Below are 18255 nucleotides of genomic sequence, written 5' to 3' on the forward strand. Positions count from 1 at the left end.
CATGTAAAATATACGAATAAAAGATATGATTGCTTACGTGAAAAAGATAATAGTATTTGCTTACATATAGAGGGTGTCGGTTAACAAGATTAAATCTCATGATTAAATATGTATCATGTTTGGTTCATAAGATTGAACCCTTCAACTTAATCCTAAATGGATAGTCTCATGATAATTAGTCATAGCATCCCCCTCCAACTAAAATAATCTCACAACTTAATTATAGATGGATAGTCTCATGATATTAGTCATGACAACCGAACGCCTTTAAACTAAACGAAGACATAGTACTTATTTCATTCATCTAACGTATGATTTCTTGGCTATCACAATTTTATTAAAAAATTTCTTATGGGGGTGAATGATAATTAATCCACATCTTTTGGTTTTATCATCGCAGGACAGATAAGAATTTACCAAATTTCATGATTTTTTGCATTCAACTATAAATGGATCATTGATCTGATCCTAATTTTTGTAACTCATTCTTTATCTTCCCTATCCATATTCTGTTTATAATTTTTGATTTTTTTTCTTTATGTTAAATTTCTAGTGCTTATTTTACAATTACTATTAATTAGCATTCACTAATCAAATAGAGTTTATAATTATATTTTATATCTAACTTACAATTTTATTAATAACTAATTGGATAGATTATTCTGAAATTAGGGTATATGATTTCTTTTAATTACGATTCATTATATTATTTTAACAATAAATATTACTATTAAACAATTAAATTAGTAAGACATGGATATTCTCTAATTTTGAGTAGGCAATTCTATAGAAAATGGTCAGAATTTGAAAAAAAAAACTTAACCAACAATTTAATTTGTTGAGCAAATTGAAAGTTAACCCTTTCTTAATAATAATACAATTGATCTAATAAATATTTAAGTAGTGAACCTCTAATTTAAGCTGGCATATCCTACATGCTATCCAATTGTAATAAGTTTATACAACACACACTAATGATCTTCACAATGTATATATATCTATCTATCTATCTCTTATGCATATATTTTCTATTTATAAGCTAAAATTTGGGTTCACCACCTTTTTATCCTAACCTCTTCAAGATATGTTACATTATAAACAACCATCTTCATCTTCGACACTCGAAATCTTCTATCCTGCAAAATATTGCAACTATAAAATGTGAATGTTTAACATGTCATAGCCACTACTTGAAAAGTTAGTTGGCAAGTAACTAGCTAGTTCATACATTCCTAACTTGGAGATTGAAGCAGAGAATGATTTTTTTTCTACTTGAATCCACCTCCTTCGGGCAAATACATGCGTTCGTCGAGTTCTGAATCATAGTCCCCGCTGCTTATAGAGGTGTCGTCTTGCTCATGTGATGATTCGTCAATAACCATCTTCCCCTGATTATGAATGCATGTGAATTAATGATCATAAACATGTATAGGCAGTGTCGGACACATAAAAAAATATTGGTAGCAGCTCCCATCAAGCTTATTTTTTTTATAGCATTTTCTCTTTTCTTATCTAAAACTCAATTTTGCCGCAATATTTCTTTATTCACTCTTTCTTTATGCTAGTATTTCAGGACTTTTAATCATTCGACCTCTAGCAATTTGTTTTAACTTTTAACGCAACTTAGTAAGGACAAAATATAATTTTCTGCAATTTTGACAAACTAAATGATTGAAAAATGAAAAGTCAGTTAGGACTAAATATATATATAGGTGGTTAGGACTTGAAATCAAAGTAATTGTTGAGAAATATATAGTAAAACTTAAAAATTTACATACCTTGTTTGCCCAATTGCTGGAATTTGCAGCCTCAAACGCAAGGATTTCTTGAATCTTGGATTCCACGTTCATGCAATCCATGTCGCTGGATTCTACTTCGGATGATAGCGAAGTCGATGAGTCGCTTTCGAGCCACGCGTGTTCACTGTCTGAGGCTCCGCTCTCGACCACTTGCTTTAGTTTATGGTCGTTTTGCTGCACATGAATGAATTTTGGTCGAAAAAAGTGTATATATAGGGGCAGATCTATATGTTATTAAAGAGGGGCAATTGCCCCACCTCATGTTTTTCACCCCATATATTTATATACCCATTTTAAATTAATTTCTTTTAATCTTCTACTAATTGCCATTCCTCAAAATTTTAAAATTCCTTCATATGTAAATTTGCCCCCTTTCCTACAAATTCCTAGCTCCGTCCCTGTGTATATACAAATGAATGTTTGTGTGTGAGTTATGTAGCTTTTCTTGTTTGATTCGTTAGCGAACCTGCGGTGATTCAGCGCCTCGATTCGAGCTCGTGCCAACGGTAAACTGCACCCACGAGTCTGAGGGTGCGTTTGAGCTCGAATGGTCAGCCGGGCGAGTTCCAGACGGCTGGACCTCATCATGATCCTCGTGTTCGAAACTCACTGCGGATGGTACTGGCTGTAGCACGGATTTCGGTGATATGGTCGGATGATTGTTGGAGCCCGTGGCGGCCGGGGTCTCAAAACCCGCTTCATTGCTCGCAGCCATTTCGGTTGTTGCAACAGAAGCATCTTCTGCTGCAGCAGGCGACTGCTCCTCGCTAGGATTTTCGTCAGAACTGGATTCTAGCGAGGAAGTCTGCGCAGTGGTTTTACTGTGCAGACTTGTCGCCTGCAACCCAGATGCAGAAGCAGATGATGGGATGCCAGGTGCTTTCTCATCATCTGCTCTCTTGCTTCTGGTTGGAGCCGCCTCATTTGCTCGGGGCAGCCTCGTTTCATTGTCCTCAGTCTCGGACAGACGGGACGAGCCGGCCCACGAGTCCATGCCGTCCCAGGAGGAATTGTCCTCTTGGTAGGACGTGTTCTCGCCTATTGTGAGCGGAGGGGAGCTGAGCTCGGAGGCCTCGACCTGCATGTCGGAGGCGATCGAGAAGGTCATGCCGTGGCGCCTTTGCAGCTTATCGGCGAAATATTGCTGCTTCAATCTGCTTGCATTCTCTAGGGCAGAGTTGGCGTAGCTCAGATTGTTTTCTTGTAAATGCTCGTTTTCCATATTTGGGACCGAGACAGAGTTTCTTCGTATCGAGAGTGATTTCAGTATTGCTTCTCGGTTTATTCTGCAGACAGGCGTCACATCTTCGTTGGACGACCCGGTCGAGGCCTCGCCCAAGCTTAGCTCTTCTAGTGCATTAGACCTCGTGTTTGGCTCGTCATCACAATCTTCTGGGCTACCATTCTCGTGCACTTGGATGACTTCCTTGATCTGATCATTCTCAAGGATATCCAGATTCGACTTAGAATCCGGACCCGAGTTAGACTCGTGTCCGGATTCTGCCTCAGTTGTAGTACCCAAATCCGCGTCTGCATGAAAAGTACAAACACAAAACGTTACAACATAGAAGCTAAAAAAAGAATTTACTACATTGAATTCTAGATAAGTTTACCTGAGTCTTCAGTTTCTGGCCTGGGGCATTGATATCCGACATACGATTGTCGTCGTTTGAACCCGAAATCATCAATCAACGACGCGCCATCGCATTCCTCAAAGAAATCCATGGGCAGAGAAGTGCCTAAACTGAAGCTCTCATGCCTACAAAACATAAAATCTCTGTTGGGTCCTAATGCAAACTCTTGTTGGAAACCGTCCTCTGTTAGGTTAGGTTTCTCCTCGAGTGGATCATACGGGAGGTCGAACGGATTCCTCGTCGGTCCCAGCATTGACGGGGCGGAGCCGGGGCCAGGCGAGATCGGGTGGATGGATCGGGTAGGGCTACCCCATGAGCTAATTTTTGGTATAGCAATGGGAGGCATCTGAGCCCCCATTGTAGCAACATTGTTCATCAAGGACCTCTTGGCACGCTGGCTTACCACCTTCTTCGACCGCCGTCTCGCGATCAAGCTCTCGAGCCGCTTGGCCTCGGCTATGTTCATGTCCATGGCCTTACCCGCCTCTTCTCGCACATCCTCCTCGTCTTTAAGGAGCCTCAGGCTCCTCAAGACCTCGGGGTCGTGGTAGATTGTATTGCTTATCAAAATGTTAGGTGAGAAGTCCACTTGGACTTCGTGTATCTCTTTGGGGCTCTCTTCTACGAGAGCCGTTTTATCCACCAAATCCTTGTTGGGATCCGTTAGATTATATTCCTCATCGTCCCCGTACTCCTCGTATGCATCCACATCGCCAACATTCCTCTTGACCGGAACGTAGGGGTCCTCTCCTTGCTCGATCTCCTTGGCCTTTCTCCGTCTCACAGAGTGCACGCGCGAGAAGGCCTTCTTGATCCTCACCTTCCCATTTCCCTCTCCCTTTCCCTCCTCTACAAATTTGACCATTTTCACGCCGCTCTCTCTCTCCTTTTGCTCGATCTCTTTCTCTCTATCCTCCTTGCATCTCCGCCTGTCCCGAATGTGGAGAACCACCCACATGGAGACGGCGGCCGGGAGAAAGTAGATCACGATCCTGAAGAAGAGAGGGCAACACAAGTAAATGAGGAGCAAGAAAAACAAACATGATGTAACATATAGATGTCTTTTGACGACATTAAAGCATGTGTTTGTTGATTTTTTCATCATTTTCCACATGCAAAGTTTAGCATCGTGTGCATTGATATCCATGTTTTTGGTCTCTCAATCAAGAATCTTTGTCATGAATTTGGATGAGATTAGGAGAGAGATTTTTTTGTTCTTTCTCCAAAATAATTAGGAGGAAAAGAACCAAAGTGTTGTTTTTGGATAGTGGAAAAGCATAATGAGAAAAGATGAGAAATTGGTAGAGAGAGAGAGCTAGAAATGTGGCTGAAATATAGTTATCTTCTTTTGGTTGGTAGGTAGCATCACTTGATCCTTTTTTTTAGGGCTGCTTCAATTATTCACTAAGTTTTCTCATGTTTTCCCCCTATTTCTAAGCATGCAATCACAACCAAAAGATGTGGAATACTATAGTTGTGTGACATTATGTTAATTTAATGAATTAAATTATTATATATATATATATATATAGATGTGCAAGAGGTTTGATATAAGTATGGAAGAACTCACATTTTCTTGAACTTGTAATTTGACAAGTTGAATTTGAAGAGGATTTGAAAAGCTAATACTAGTAAAACATGAGTGTGATACTAAAATGGGGGATTTAGGATCCCAAAATGCAATTCAATTTCACAACCGACTCAGAGTTGAAATCTAAATTTGATTAAAATCTTGAATTTTCTTAATCCCACTCTGATGTCTTCTAATGTCTTACCAATTGAGTTGCACTTAACCGTCTCATTTTGAAAAGCTCTTCGTGGTGTTTTTGAAAATTTGCCGTGCCAAAATGCTCGAATGGAGGAGACAAAAGACGGGTAACATAGGTGGTCGGCGTCCTACTTTCACGGCTCTGTATATTCACAAGCTCATATTCAAGGAAAATTGCCTCTAACTTTGGTGCAGAAAGTGGCAGTTTGTTCTGTAATTGACTAAGTAGACACAAACAATGTAGATAGAGAAACAGAATTTACCAGAAAACAATGGCTACATACATTAGGTATCCTAGCAACATTTTCATCAAATGGTCAAAATCTGAAGCAATTGAACAATAAAGCTAGAATGGCTATAAAATTTGAGATTGCAGCAGTGGTATTACTAACAAAAAATACAGGCTGAATCATGAGTTGGAACCTGAACCATTTAACATACACCAGCTGGTGGTTCTGCCAGTCAAGTCGAGCGCGTTTGCACCGGTCAACAGAGGGAGGGAGGGAGAGTTTCACTCCGATGAATCGGTGTCTTCTTCTACCTCAGCCTCAGCTCCTGATCACAAAATGGCAGAGACGAGTTAGAAGCAATTTATGGATGTTTGTGACTGAAGAGAAAGCAAATAATCTCAACAGCTTCAGATGAACTTGTCTCGAGATTGTCCAAAACTGAACTGGCCCGAGATTAATTTTGTGAGAGCATGACTCATAAGCCAAGACTAATCCTACGTGGCATAGTCCTTTGAGTATCGGATCATCTACCCAACCGAACAACCTTCATCAGACTCAATCTTATCAAATCGAACGTTGCCTATGGAGTTTTATCTCTAGGGTGAAGAAAACATGGCAGTGAACAAAATCAAATAATGTGGTCACAAAATAATGACGATTAATTGTTTAATCATCATCCAAGCCATACAAAATTTCCAAAATACCTTACTCAGTTTTAGCGTTTTTGAATGATTATAGAAAAAGAACCCTTTATTTTTCTGTTTTTTGCATTTCACTAGCACTCATACTTTAAGTTATCCTATAACACAATTAATCAATTCAAACACAATCAAATAATCTAAATAATCCAATCCTACTATATTCTATCAATCTCAATTATTCCAAACACTAAACAAAGGCTAGATTTCCTACACAAATTCATGATCAACTTAATCAAATTTCTCCACAAAAATCAACCTTGAAAGCTCAAAAAAAGCAACAAGCAAAAGAAAAGGCAGAAAAACCAAACTCAAGAAATCAACAAGCAAAAAACTGATCAAACATTTACTCAAAATTCAAAAAATTAAAGGAAAAAAGAATGAGAAAGAGCTAACCTTGCTCAGCATCATCTTCCTCTTCTCCTTCTTCAAACTCATCTTCATCTTCATCATCTCCATCCAATCCATACCTCTCATTCAAAAAATCCACAGCTCCTTTGCTCAGAACCAAGCTCTCCGCATCCAAAATATCGAACAAATTCAGCGTTCTCGGCGTCAGCATCTTCAACGTCCCCAAATTCCTACTCGAAAGCCTCACATTATCCGAAACCTCCGTCATCAGAAACATCGATTTCCTCTTCGGATCGAGCCCTAGCCTCTTCATCAGCGCGATGAACTCCTTCGTCTTCGGCTTCTCGAATTTCTCGTCGAAATCCTCCACGACGATCGCGTTCCCGAGCGCGCTCGCGATCGCGGTCGAGATCGCCAGCCTCTTCTCCTTCCGATTGATCTTAATCGACCAGTCCTTGGGCTTCGGGCCGAAAATCACGCCTCCGCCGGGCCGGAGCGGCGTCCGCTGGGAGCCGCGCCTGGCGCGGCCGGTCTTCTTCTGCGGGTAGGGCTTGGCGCCGCCGCCGCGGACCTCGGCGCGGGTTAGGGTTGAGGCCGTGCCGCGGCGGCGATTGGTGAGGTCGGTGGTGATTCCGCGGTGGACGACGGCGCGGGCGGTCTCCGGAGGGGCGGATTTGAGGTTGAGGGTGGCGGAGCCGACCTGGTCGCCGTCGAAGGAGAGGATGGGGACTGTGGCGAGCTCGGCGCGGATTTTTGCGGCGGCGGTGAGGGGAGGGCGGCGGTGGGAGAATTGGATGGTTTTGGGGGAGGGGGAGGGTGTGGAGAGGAAAATGGAGGAGGAGAAGAAGGAGATTGATGAAGGAGATGCGGTCGCCATTGTTGTTGAACAAGCGAAGAAGAAGAGAGAGATGTTATCTTGTTATCCTTTCCTGCAACTGCAGTGAAGAGTGGAGAAGGTTTTGCAATTTCATTTTGAATAAAACAGCGATTTAAGTTTATTGTTATGTAAAGTCGTGTCAGTCTATTTTTATGTAATTTCAAATTTCAATAGTTGTTTTAATGTTATTATATCCAATACTATATGAAAAGAGAAATGATTTATTAAATGTGAAAATGGGCTGAATATACAATATTGTCGACACGACACATAAATTTATATCAACACGAAAAAATGAATAATTGGGGCATATAAAATGGGCTGAATCTATATTTTAATTATCCTAGATAGTAAAGGCCCATAATAAATTGGATGTTTAGAGTAATACTCCCTCCGTCCCATATAATTTGGGACATTTTGACCGGGCACGGGTTTTAAGAAATATAATGAAAAGTGAGTTGAAAAAGTTAGTGGAATGTGGGTCTCACTTTTATATATTAGTATTATAATTAAATGTGAGTAGGAAGGAGTTTGTGGAATGTGGGGTCCACTACCAAAAATGGTAAAAGTGAAATTGGTCAAATTATATGGGACGACCCAAAATGGAAAACTGAGTCAAATTATGTGGGACGGAGGGAGTAAAAGCTAGCCAAACTAAGTACATGGTTTGTGCGTAGGCAATGCTCCTAAATTTTACTATATTGAATCAACTCATTTCTATTTTAATTAGTTTTATAAGTACTTTCTTAACTAAATTGTCTTTATAATATTTGAAAAGCTAGGACCGGGCCGGGTCTGATTGTGACACCTCGTCTTGAATCAAACTCGAGGCCCTTATGTAGGAAGATAGTGATAGATATTCTTTCCAAAAGCCAAAGCCAAAGCCAAGGAAAACGAGAGGACTAGATAGATGGTGAGTTGTGTTTGAGTGCATGAATTGTAACATTAGGCTAATCAAATACACGCTTTTGACAAAAAAGTCTTCATCATTTTTTCACTCAATTGGCGTTTTCTATTTACACGATTTATGCAATTATGCGTATTTGAATCGTCTTATGTATTTGGGGATGTCGGGCATTTGTAGGGACTATTCCTAGTACTTTTTCTATTATTATTTATTTAGAGAGTTCCATAATTGTTAGACGCGTAACAATCTGACTTTCAGATTGACAATTATCCTTACATACTAACATAAGTATTTCTAGCATGCTTTGTCCTTGCTTACACATTCCCTCAAAAACTTCCCGCATATTTAACCTTCTAGTAATACTTATGAGATGTATGCCATAAAATAAGATTCAACTTGTTAGTATGAGTATCACCTATCAAACTTGTTAAGCTCACCTTGCATATGTAGTCATATATACCTGCATATTCTCATAATCCATCTCTTTCTGGTGTGTTTGGGTTAATTCATATCCTCCTCGGGCTTAGGAGTAGAAGTCACTCATTCTCTATGCCCTATGACCAACGTTCACTCCCTACCTTTTCCCTGAGCGTTACAAAGTGTCTAATGTTGTATAAAATACATGTCATTCGTCAGATTATTCATAATGTGTAGCATTCTTTTTAGTTTGTTCATAAACATGATGGATTTGAAGACATCTTTCTTATTAAGGCAAATATAAATAATGGAGTATATATTAATCACGTCTCCTTATACTATTTTTCATCTCACGAGTTTTAAGAAATCTGAGTTGTAAAAGTTAGCCACAACGTGAGTCTCACTTTTATACTACTATGCGTTTATAATGAAATGTGAGTAAACGAGTTAGTAGAATGTGAAATCTAGCTACTCATCAATAATGTAAAAAGTGAAATGACTTCTATTTGCGGACAGATTCGAAATGAAAAAAATATGGACTCCTATTATCAGAAATATAATAAAAGCATATATATATATATATATATATATATATATATATATATATATATATATATAGGGAGAGAGAGGGAGATCCAAAATATAAGAAAACAAAAAAAGGGGCCTAACCTAACTATATCTTCCATCATCTATTGAATGCACACGCCATGTTTCTTGATTGCCCAAATTATAGCATCAATAATGGTTGATGTCTAGCCAAAATATCTTTTCACTTGCCATATTTTCATGCCTCAACTTTCCACCTTATTTAACTTCAATCACTGCAATTTCTTCGGCTAAGTCATCTATTTTATACCACAATTTAATTTAGCTTTCAACATTATCTGTCCGTACGCATGTAAATGCTAATGAAATTATGTGTGATCAATTTTTAAAGAAGTCTCCTTTCAAATCTTAACTATTTCCTATAAAAAAAACCTATTGTATTTATTAAGTGTGTGTTTTTTATATCTATATATGATGCACACATACTTAATTAATTGATTTTCTTGAACGATCCTAGCAATTTTTTTTAATTATTACATTAACGTAACAATTATAGGTTCATGCTTCCTGACACTAATAACACTAATAACACATGCAATGTGTAAGAACTGAACGAGACAAACTAAACGTTAATATGCAAAAGATAGATAAAATGGCTTCTTTTAGAATAAACAAAATGAAAAAAGATAGAGAAAAAAGTAAGAAGAAGAAATGAAACATGCAATACCAGAAAAGAAGCTTTATTAAATGTCCATTAAAAAGTTGATAACATTACACATGTAATAAATTCCAATTCTATTTATTGTAATTATTTCTTTAAAATATAGTAGTACTCCTTGTTTTGATAGAAATACCAATTATTTGCAGCTCATAGCACTAGCTGGCTCTATAAATACTAGGGTTTCTAAAGCATATTTCATCCCTCTTTCTCTCTCTCTCCATTCTCTCTCTGCGTGTGTGTGTGTAAGCAATGCTCCCTGATATACTTCGACCATTTCGAAATGAAAAATCAAGGTTATATGTCTTAGACGAATTCGTCGTATATGTCAATATTGACACAAATAACACTAAGCAAATTGTGTATATTATGCAGTTTTTTTCAAATAAATTTATGTGTGTGTCTAAGGATGCATGCATGATATATTTGCAGATATTATATGGGAAATGTTGCGGCCACGTTTTGTTCATGTTAGAAGTTCCATATTGTTTTGTTTTATAATAAGAAAGTGTTGTTTGGGTGTAATTTGATCAGGACAAAGAAAACAAGGTGCAGAAGGAATGAAGAAGAAGAAAGGGAGGAGGAAGAAGAAGGGCAGGTTTATTATGTGCCATTCCACAGAGATCGACCCCCCAAACACACCTCTTTAAGATCCCACATTTATGACAGGTTATATAATTTGTTACTTTCCATTTTCACTTTTTTATAGGTTATTCGTAAAGTTTTTGCTTTTGTTGAAAGAAAATTATCTTATCAACAGGAATATCTGTTTTTTTTTGGTTTGGGTTGACACGAAATTATGTTAAAACCATGATTAGATTAATTAGTAGCAGTATTTTCTTTTTTAGAAAAAATACTCAATAACTCTCGTTAATTAAATCATGCACTATAATCCATAATTACAATAGATTGATGACGAGTTAATAATGATTTATTTTTTAAAAACAAATCAGAAATCACTCAAGAAACGATCAAAACCTCAAGAGAACAAGCAGCAAGGTCTCCAATTTCTCCGATCTGATCCAGCGCGTCACCGCCTCCTGCCTCCTCCACCCCCTCGCCGGCGTCTCCCGCGCCGCCGACCTCTCCGCCGCCGGCAGCGACGACGACAGCTACCGAAACGCGGCGGCGGAGGAGGAGGAGAATTATTTCGAGGAGGAGGACGACGGCGACGACCTAAAACTGAACTCCGATTGGGGCGGGGAGAAGCCGCCGCCGGCGAGGATAACGGAGGTGGAAATGCTGATGCGGCAGGTGTTCGACGCGGTGTCGGTGATGAAGCGGGCGTACGTTAGCCTGCAGGAGGCGCACTGCCCCTGGGATCCGGATAAGATGCGCATCGCCGACGTGGCGGTGGTGGCGGAGCTGCGGAGGGTGGGTCTGCTGAGGGAGAGGTTCAGGAGGAGCGTGGGAGGCGGCGGAGGGAGGTGGGAAGTGGGGGCGGCGGCGCTGAGGGAGGCGGTGGCGCCGTACGAGGCGGCGGTGGAGGAATTGAAGAAGGAGGTGAAGGTGAGGCAGGCGGAGATTGAGAATCTGAGGGAGAAGCTCAAAATGGCGACGTCTGTCGACCGTGGCAAGTGGAAGGGAAAGTCTAAGAGGAGAGTCAGCTGCACCACTCAAGGTACTGACATATACTCCCTCCTTCCACAAAAAATAGGGATATTCCATTTTTAGCCTTCGTTTTGGAAAAATGATAATAAATAATTAAAGTGGATAAAAAGAAAAAGTAAGAAAGAGTGTCTATATTATTCTCTCTCTTACTTTTTTTTTCTCTCCACTTTAACTATTTATTATCATTTTTTCAAAATGAGGGATAAAAATGGAATAGCCATATTTTTTTGTGGACGGATGGAGTAAGTACTGATATACTATTGTTGTACACTAATATTTTTTTAAAAAGAATTCATAATATTCATTACATAGATCATGAAAAAAAACTGTGCAGACTATTAAAATGTGTTCTATTTTGTAAATAATAAATTTTCAACTAAAGAGAACTCGATTTTCCAAACAATTTTGATATTTTATAAGGTTATTTTAATAATCTGATGTTAAGATTATAACTTTTAAAAATTTGTATAACTTCCTCTGTCCCAGCTTACCGACTTACTCATGGCGTTTCTTTTGTGCATTTTATTTCAGAAAATGATATTTAATGAGATATTAAAGGGATAATAAAGTAAAATAAGAACAACTTAAATAAATGAAAAGTGTATAAAGTATAGAGATAATTTATTAAATAGAGAATAAAATATGAAAGAGATCAAAGTATGAACATTTCTTTATCTTTGTTTGTCTTCATTAAGAATAATATCAATAATAGGTAAAATAAGTTTTTTTAGATTTGTTAAATTTTTTATTTTGTTTTGATTAAAAGAAAGTTGTTAAATGTCTTTTGAGCTAGCTAGAATTGCTATTAGCCACATTTATAAACCTATAAGAATTATTCAAAGATTTGAAGAGGGAAATGAATGTAATGTATTTATTATCTGCCGAATATATATCATCTCAACAGTGGGAGCTGCTCCAGCAGTGGAGCTATTTGAATCAACAATGGGTTTAGTAAAAGAAGCCTCCAAAGCCTTCACATCACTCCTCCTCTCCCTCATGCGCTCGGCACACTGGGACATCGCGGCGGCAGTCCGTTCCATCGAGGCGGCGTCTTCCACCAACGCCACCATGAACAACCCGACCATCACCACCACCTTCACCGACTCCATAGCCGGTGCCAGCCACGCCAAGTACGCCCTGGAGTCGTACGTGAACCGCAAGATCTTCCAAGGGTTCGACCACGAGACGTTCTACATGGACGGCAGCCTCTCCTCGTTGCTCCACCCGGACCAGCACCGCAGGGACTGCTTCACCCAGTACAGAGATATGAAGGCGATGGACCCGGTCGAGCTCCTCAGCATTTTGCCTGCTTGCAGCTTCGGCAACTTCTGCTTCAAGAAGTACCTCTCCATCGTGCACCCGAAGATGGAGGAGTCGTTGTTCGGGGATCTGGAGCAGCGGCAACAGGTGCTGGATGGACACCACCCGAGGAGCCAGTTCTACGGGGAGTTTCTCGGGCTGGCTAAGGGGGTCTGGTTGTTGCATCTGCTGGCATTCTCCCTCGACCCCCCTCCGAGCCATTTTGAGGCGAGCAGGGGAGCCGAGTTCCACTCGCAGTATATGGAGAGCGTGGTGAGGGTCTCCGGTAGCAACGGAGGATCCAAGGTGGGGATGGCCATGGCCGTGGGGTTCCCTGTAAGCCCCGGTTTCAAGGTCGGGAACGGCTCAATTATCAAGGCTAGGGTGTATCTGGTGCCTAAGATCTGAAATCTGGTGCCTATAATTCTGCTATGTATTGTGCAACGGATTGTGCCTAATATTTTGTGTTGCTATTTGCTATATATATCAAGATTATGATCAAGACTTTACCATGTAATTCATGAATCTTGGGATATATTTAATATGAATATAATGAGTAACATATCTTAATAATACAAATATTCTATTGTTACAATCTTAAATAGGAGAATATATTAACACAAACAATTCTAACCTCTGGAGATGTGCACTCTCTGGCTTCAGAAGTCCAGCAAAGTTCTCCATAGATGAAAATGCTGATTCCACGTGACAAAAGCATCATTTTATTGGCATGTATATTTGCTGTGATACTGAAATAAGGAACCTTCTAGAAGTGCTTTTGGTACCAGCTGGGAGAATCTCACTGTCCCGTTGCCGAACAAACGAAAGAATAGGTGGTAATAATATGTAGTCTAACTTATCAATAGAAGAATAATCTTTTCACCTGCAAAAGAGATGGAAGATGGCATTTATAATTGGAAACAGATTCTGAATCTGCTCTCATTCTAAACTCTTTGTGAGATCATGATGACACTGCAAGGTCTTACTTGTTCGAGAGTCAGAAACATGATCACATTCCACAACCCAAGCCGGCTGAAATTTGGTAGGAACCCCTTGTAGAAGGCAAATAATCCCTGCTAAGGATGGCCATCGTTATAAAATGCAGTATAAAAGTTAAGTCACCCAACTTTCAAATGTCCCTGGAAAAAATCAAAGATAACCAACCCTACCTCCGTTTTTAATGTTTTGAAGAAGCAATCTATAGTGCCTTTATAGACTGAATCTCCCATCATTCTAGATTTAACCTGAAATAGAAAAAACATAAAATTCTTATGGGAATTTATGCAATCCCTCTACTCATAGATAGTACTATTTGGATAAGAAATGTACAGCCGCAGTTTACCAAATGAAAACATAGCAAAAAATTGTTAATTTTTATTACTTGAGCGAAATCTAACGTACAACCTATAGGACCATCGACAGGCAGGTATGAGGCCATCGTGTTATTATCGTCCAATACCTAAAGCTGACTTCACCAACAAAGAATCACGAGAATTAAGACAGTGAACTTCTATGAACAGAAACCAACTTATGATTGGAAATGAAGGTGCTTATTGTGAATGCCACAATTAGGAAGATTTCAAGAAATAGATTCTAAGTGCATTCGGAGAACCTTGACAACTAGTAGATCATAGCTGAATAGCAGTTTGAGGGAAAAAAAATTTTAAAAAATTTGAAACTAATAAAGTTGTTTTTTCCTTACAGTGGATTTAATTAGAAGTTAGATCTGCTTTGTACTTTAGTCAGTAACTCACCAAGAGTTCGAGTGTTGTTCATGATGGCTACCAAATGAAAAGAAACATTTTATAATCTGAAGTGAAAAAAGTTACCACATCAATTGGGGAGCCAATACAGACAGCAAAGAATCCTGCACCTAAACCAGCTAAGATATGCGTTAGAACATTGTCTGTGAATCCTGGAATTTTCAAAATTGTCTGCATATGGGATAGAAAAAATTAGAGAAGTAGAACACGACATGTCTAGCATAGGATTCAAGAAAGGCCATGGAAAACAAAAAGGGGGGAATCTCACCTCTTTGAGTTGATCATAACTAGCCAATTCAGCAGCATTTACAACAGCATTTCTTGCAATGTTTGGCCCAAGCCCTGTCCACAAAGCTCCCACTCCTTCCTGTTAAACTTCTGGCACTCAATGAGTGGGTAAGCATATTGAACTCACTAATTACTATAACAAAAGTCACCTGCTTGACTATGGAATAATATGCCTGCAAAGCACCACTATAACGCCTCGCCACTCCAACCGGCAATTTACCCTCAGCTTGAAGCCGAACTTTGACAAGGTCAGTAGGATTTGCCACGATTATTGCTATGGCACCTTTTGTTTTGGACAGAATAGTTGTTATTACTGGTTCAGATTATTTACGCAGAATTAATGACATCAAAAGAATGATCGTTTATTCACCAGTAAGAAGAGCAGCTAATACTTTATAGAACAAGGGAATATCTGCTGAATTAGTTCCAGAAATGAATGCTTTCACCTGTGAGAAGGATCCCTTTATTAGATCCTAAAATTACATCCATAACTAGAGCATGAAGAATGACAAAAAGGCAGCATTAATTATTCATACAGGCTGATACAGTCCGACTCTTAAGCCTCCATAAAGGAATTGCCGGTGCAAACCAGGTACCACCCCATTCCAAAGTGCAAAGAACCCTTCTTCTTTTGCTATGGTAGTAAGTGTACCCAACAAGCCCTTGTATTTTGGTGCGGCTGTTGAGTCCCCTATAGGAACTCTCTTTTGGAGCTGAAGCCTTACTTTAGCAGTATCTAAAGGAATAGTACAAATCTGCACATGAACACAAGGTGAAGAGTCAATCCTAGCCATTCAAATTAAAGTTTAGACATCAGAACAGAGAGTAAATGGGTAAGAACTTGTGAGAAAAGGAACAGAAGGTAGAAGAGAACTTTTGTAGAATAACTTATTCTGTGCAAGATATATTGTTCAATTAATATCAATTATCGTCAACTAAAACACATTATCCTCACAATTAGTAACCAGCCACTTGGCACCTCAGATACAGCTCAATATATAGCCAGTTAGTTTTAGACATTCAAACTACTCAATGAATCCCTTTCTGATTATAGGACACAAAATTCACAATTGTACGGATTAGCATTACCCTGTGGATTAAAGTTAGCTTATTTGAAAACTACAATTTAGAATATCCTCTGGGAAGCAGCAAGTCACAACAAGTCAGATTTTGATTTTTCTAAGAAAGTAGATTTTGAAAAAAATGTACTTTATCAAATACTATATGGTGCATGTTAAATTGAAGTAATACGAATCTGATCCACAAATTTTGTATCTGACTCTTCCGTAATTAAACTATTCTTTACATTACATTACAGTGTAAATTGCACAAGTCCATCTTATCACTGAATTACAGTTCATTGAATCTCGGCATAAACTGAATTTAGAACTAAATTACAACTGCATCTCAACTTAAATGTCCTATTATCCTTACCTAGTTCAAAAACAGAAAAGTATCCAAGCACTATGCACACAGCATCAAACATCAATACAACTTCAGAAACCTAAAATCCAAATTATTTGTAATTCTCCAAGTGCACTAACTAAACTACGATCAAATTAAAGAAAAAAATGCTCAGAAAACAGCATCAGCTGAAAACATGTAATCGAGCTACAGACTGAGAAAATTAAATCTAGAAAAATTACAGCATCACACACTGTGATAAGAGGCTGCTAAACAACCAATGCAATCGCAAATGAGCAATACTGGAAGTGATAATAATTCACCTAATTAACATTTGCAGTAAACACGGTAAAATTCAAATGAACGGAGAAAGACGATACCTCGGCGAAACAGGCGGCGAAAGCGCTGCAGGCGAATATTCCGGCGAAAGAGATCTGCAACGAATCCGCCATTTGAGATCAAAATAGTTCAGTAGCTGTTTGCCGTCTCAAAGATAAATACTGTTGAGTGAGATATGAGAAATTATATTTTTGTCATTATAAAATATCGAGATATGAAAATGATTAGCTAGCTCTTTTTCATTTATTTTGGATTTATTATACGTAGGTCCTTTTACTTTCACTAATATAATTTCTTCCCTTTACGTTCAAAGACGATATGATTTGTGAAAAAATTCAATTTAAAATATTTTGTTAATATTATAAGGATCGTAATTGATAATTTGGCCTGTTATTTTTTAATTCTTGTCTATTAAATCTACCAAACCAAACACCTCTAAAAGTATTTACAGATTTATCTACTATTCACTTGAGTAAATAATGCAATAGTATATCATTAAAATAGTTTTCTTTTATTTTTATTAATTTATATTTATGAGCTAACTTCTCATCTACTTTTCCACATGTTACCTTTTCTGAAATACTCCACACTAAAAGGTCAACTATCACTAACTAACACAATTTCACTTTAAAATTGTATGATGAATGTTATATTCCTCCGTCCAATAGAGAATCATTTTTTTCTGGCATGGAAATTAAGAAAATGGTATGTAATAAAAAGATAAATAGAGTAGAAAAGAGAAAAAAAAATAGGGATAATAAAAAGAGAGATAGAAAAAAAGTAATAAAAAGATAAATAGAGTAGAAAAGAGAAAAAAATAGAAATAATAAAATAAGAGAGAAAAAAAAGTAAGAATGTGAAAATGTGTTACTACTTTTTACTAAAAAAGTAAATGATTTTATTATTACGAAGCGTCCAAAATGAAAACTCGAGTATATAAGGAGTAGTACTTTTTAAATGAAAATAAATTGTATGCTTCACCTTTTTCTTTTACTTTGGCATAAAAGTGTTCGTGATTGTAATGGAGAGAGTAATCTAAAATTTATTCCTGTAATTTAACAAAATTGATCTAAGTTCGATGTAACGTGAAAAATAAAATGACATAACTACAAGACAAATAACACCAAATTTTGGAATTGTGTGTGTCATGTCCAGTGGCGGATCCAGGATTAAAAACCGGAGGGGGCGGAATAAAATAATAAAATAATAAATAATAAAATATTAAATATAATACTTCAATATGTTTTTTTAGCAAAATGAAAGTCTATTACAATTCAAGTAGCTCTAGCATCTGTTAACCGAGACAACTGATTTCTACGGGTATCCATATCTTGAAAACGTTTCAAGATTCTTTCATTAGAAACACTAGCAAATATGGATCTTTCATTGTATACTACCAAACTGTCATTCAACCACTCATCTCCCATCCTATTCCGCAAGTCAGTCTTGACAAATTTCATTGCTGAAAATACTCTTTCAACAGATGCAGTCGCTACAGGTAAGATCAATACCAACTCAATCAGACGATAAACCAACGGAAAAGCTTTATCTTTCTTGGTTTCAACAATCTTCTGAGATAGGCTAGCCAAATCTTCAATACCATTCA

General features: G+C 38.1%; 4 protein-coding genes across 7 annotated transcripts; 1 reads left to right on the forward strand and 3 right to left on the reverse strand.

Annotated features, from left to right (window-relative positions):
- Positions 1–818: 818 nt before the first annotated feature.
- On the reverse strand, positions 819–5345 carry LOC121748519 (dentin sialophosphoprotein-like). 4 transcript variants are annotated; one of them, XM_042142933.1, is made up of 5 exons: positions 5209–5345; positions 3413–4425; positions 2266–3329; positions 1779–1973; positions 819–1388 (listed from the first exon to the last, which is right to left on the reverse strand). In XM_042142933.1, exons 2-5 carry the CDS (start codon positions 4389–4391, stop codon positions 1269–1271), a joined length of 2358 nt encoding a protein of 785 aa, XP_041998867.1. In that variant the 5' UTR covers positions 4392–4425; positions 5209–5345; the 3' UTR covers positions 819–1268. The 4 variants fall into 4 exon arrangements, with proteins under 4 accessions (XP_041998867.1, XP_041998866.1, XP_041998865.1 ...); XM_042142932.1 differs by lacking the exon at positions 5209–5345 and having other exon boundaries at positions 819–1136; positions 1229–1388; positions 3413–5174; XM_042142931.1 differs by lacking the exon at positions 5209–5345 and having other exon boundaries at positions 819–1152; positions 1229–1388; positions 3413–5174.
- A 97-nt stretch (positions 5346–5442) lies between these two features.
- On the reverse strand, positions 5443–7452 carry LOC121748520 (50S ribosomal protein L4, chloroplastic-like). Its single transcript, XM_042142934.1, has 2 exons — positions 6526–7452; positions 5443–5756 (listed from the first exon to the last, which is right to left on the reverse strand). The coding sequence occupies exons 1-2, from the start codon at positions 7355–7357 to the stop codon at positions 5713–5715; spliced, it is 876 nt and encodes a 291-aa protein (XP_041998868.1). The 5' UTR covers positions 7358–7452; the 3' UTR covers positions 5443–5712.
- A 2630-nt stretch (positions 7453–10082) lies between these two features.
- LOC121748203 (protein GRAVITROPIC IN THE LIGHT 1-like) lies at positions 10083–13372 on the forward strand. Its single transcript, XM_042142431.1, has 4 exons — positions 10083–10241; positions 10480–10614; positions 10899–11566; positions 12461–13372. Exons 1-4 carry the CDS (start codon positions 10198–10200, stop codon positions 13261–13263), a joined length of 1650 nt encoding a protein of 549 aa, XP_041998365.1. The 5' UTR covers positions 10083–10197; the 3' UTR covers positions 13264–13372.
- On the reverse strand, positions 13370–16839 carry LOC121748204 (mitochondrial uncoupling protein 2-like). The gene is made up of 9 exons (XM_042142432.1): positions 16691–16839; positions 15443–15661; positions 15277–15352; positions 15056–15189; positions 14887–14985; positions 14685–14789; positions 14025–14099; positions 13842–13928; positions 13370–13738 (listed from the first exon to the last, which is right to left on the reverse strand). Exons 1-9 carry the CDS (start codon positions 16760–16762, stop codon positions 13715–13717), a joined length of 891 nt encoding a protein of 296 aa, XP_041998366.1. The 5' UTR covers positions 16763–16839; the 3' UTR covers positions 13370–13714.
- Between the last annotated feature and the right edge of the window lie 1416 nt (positions 16840–18255).

The sequence above is a fragment of the Salvia splendens genome, chromosome 9, assembly GCF_004379255.2.
Source record: "Salvia splendens isolate huo1 chromosome 9, SspV2, whole genome shotgun sequence".
NCBI classification, from domain to species: domain Eukaryota; kingdom Viridiplantae; phylum Streptophyta; class Magnoliopsida; order Lamiales; family Lamiaceae; genus Salvia; species Salvia splendens.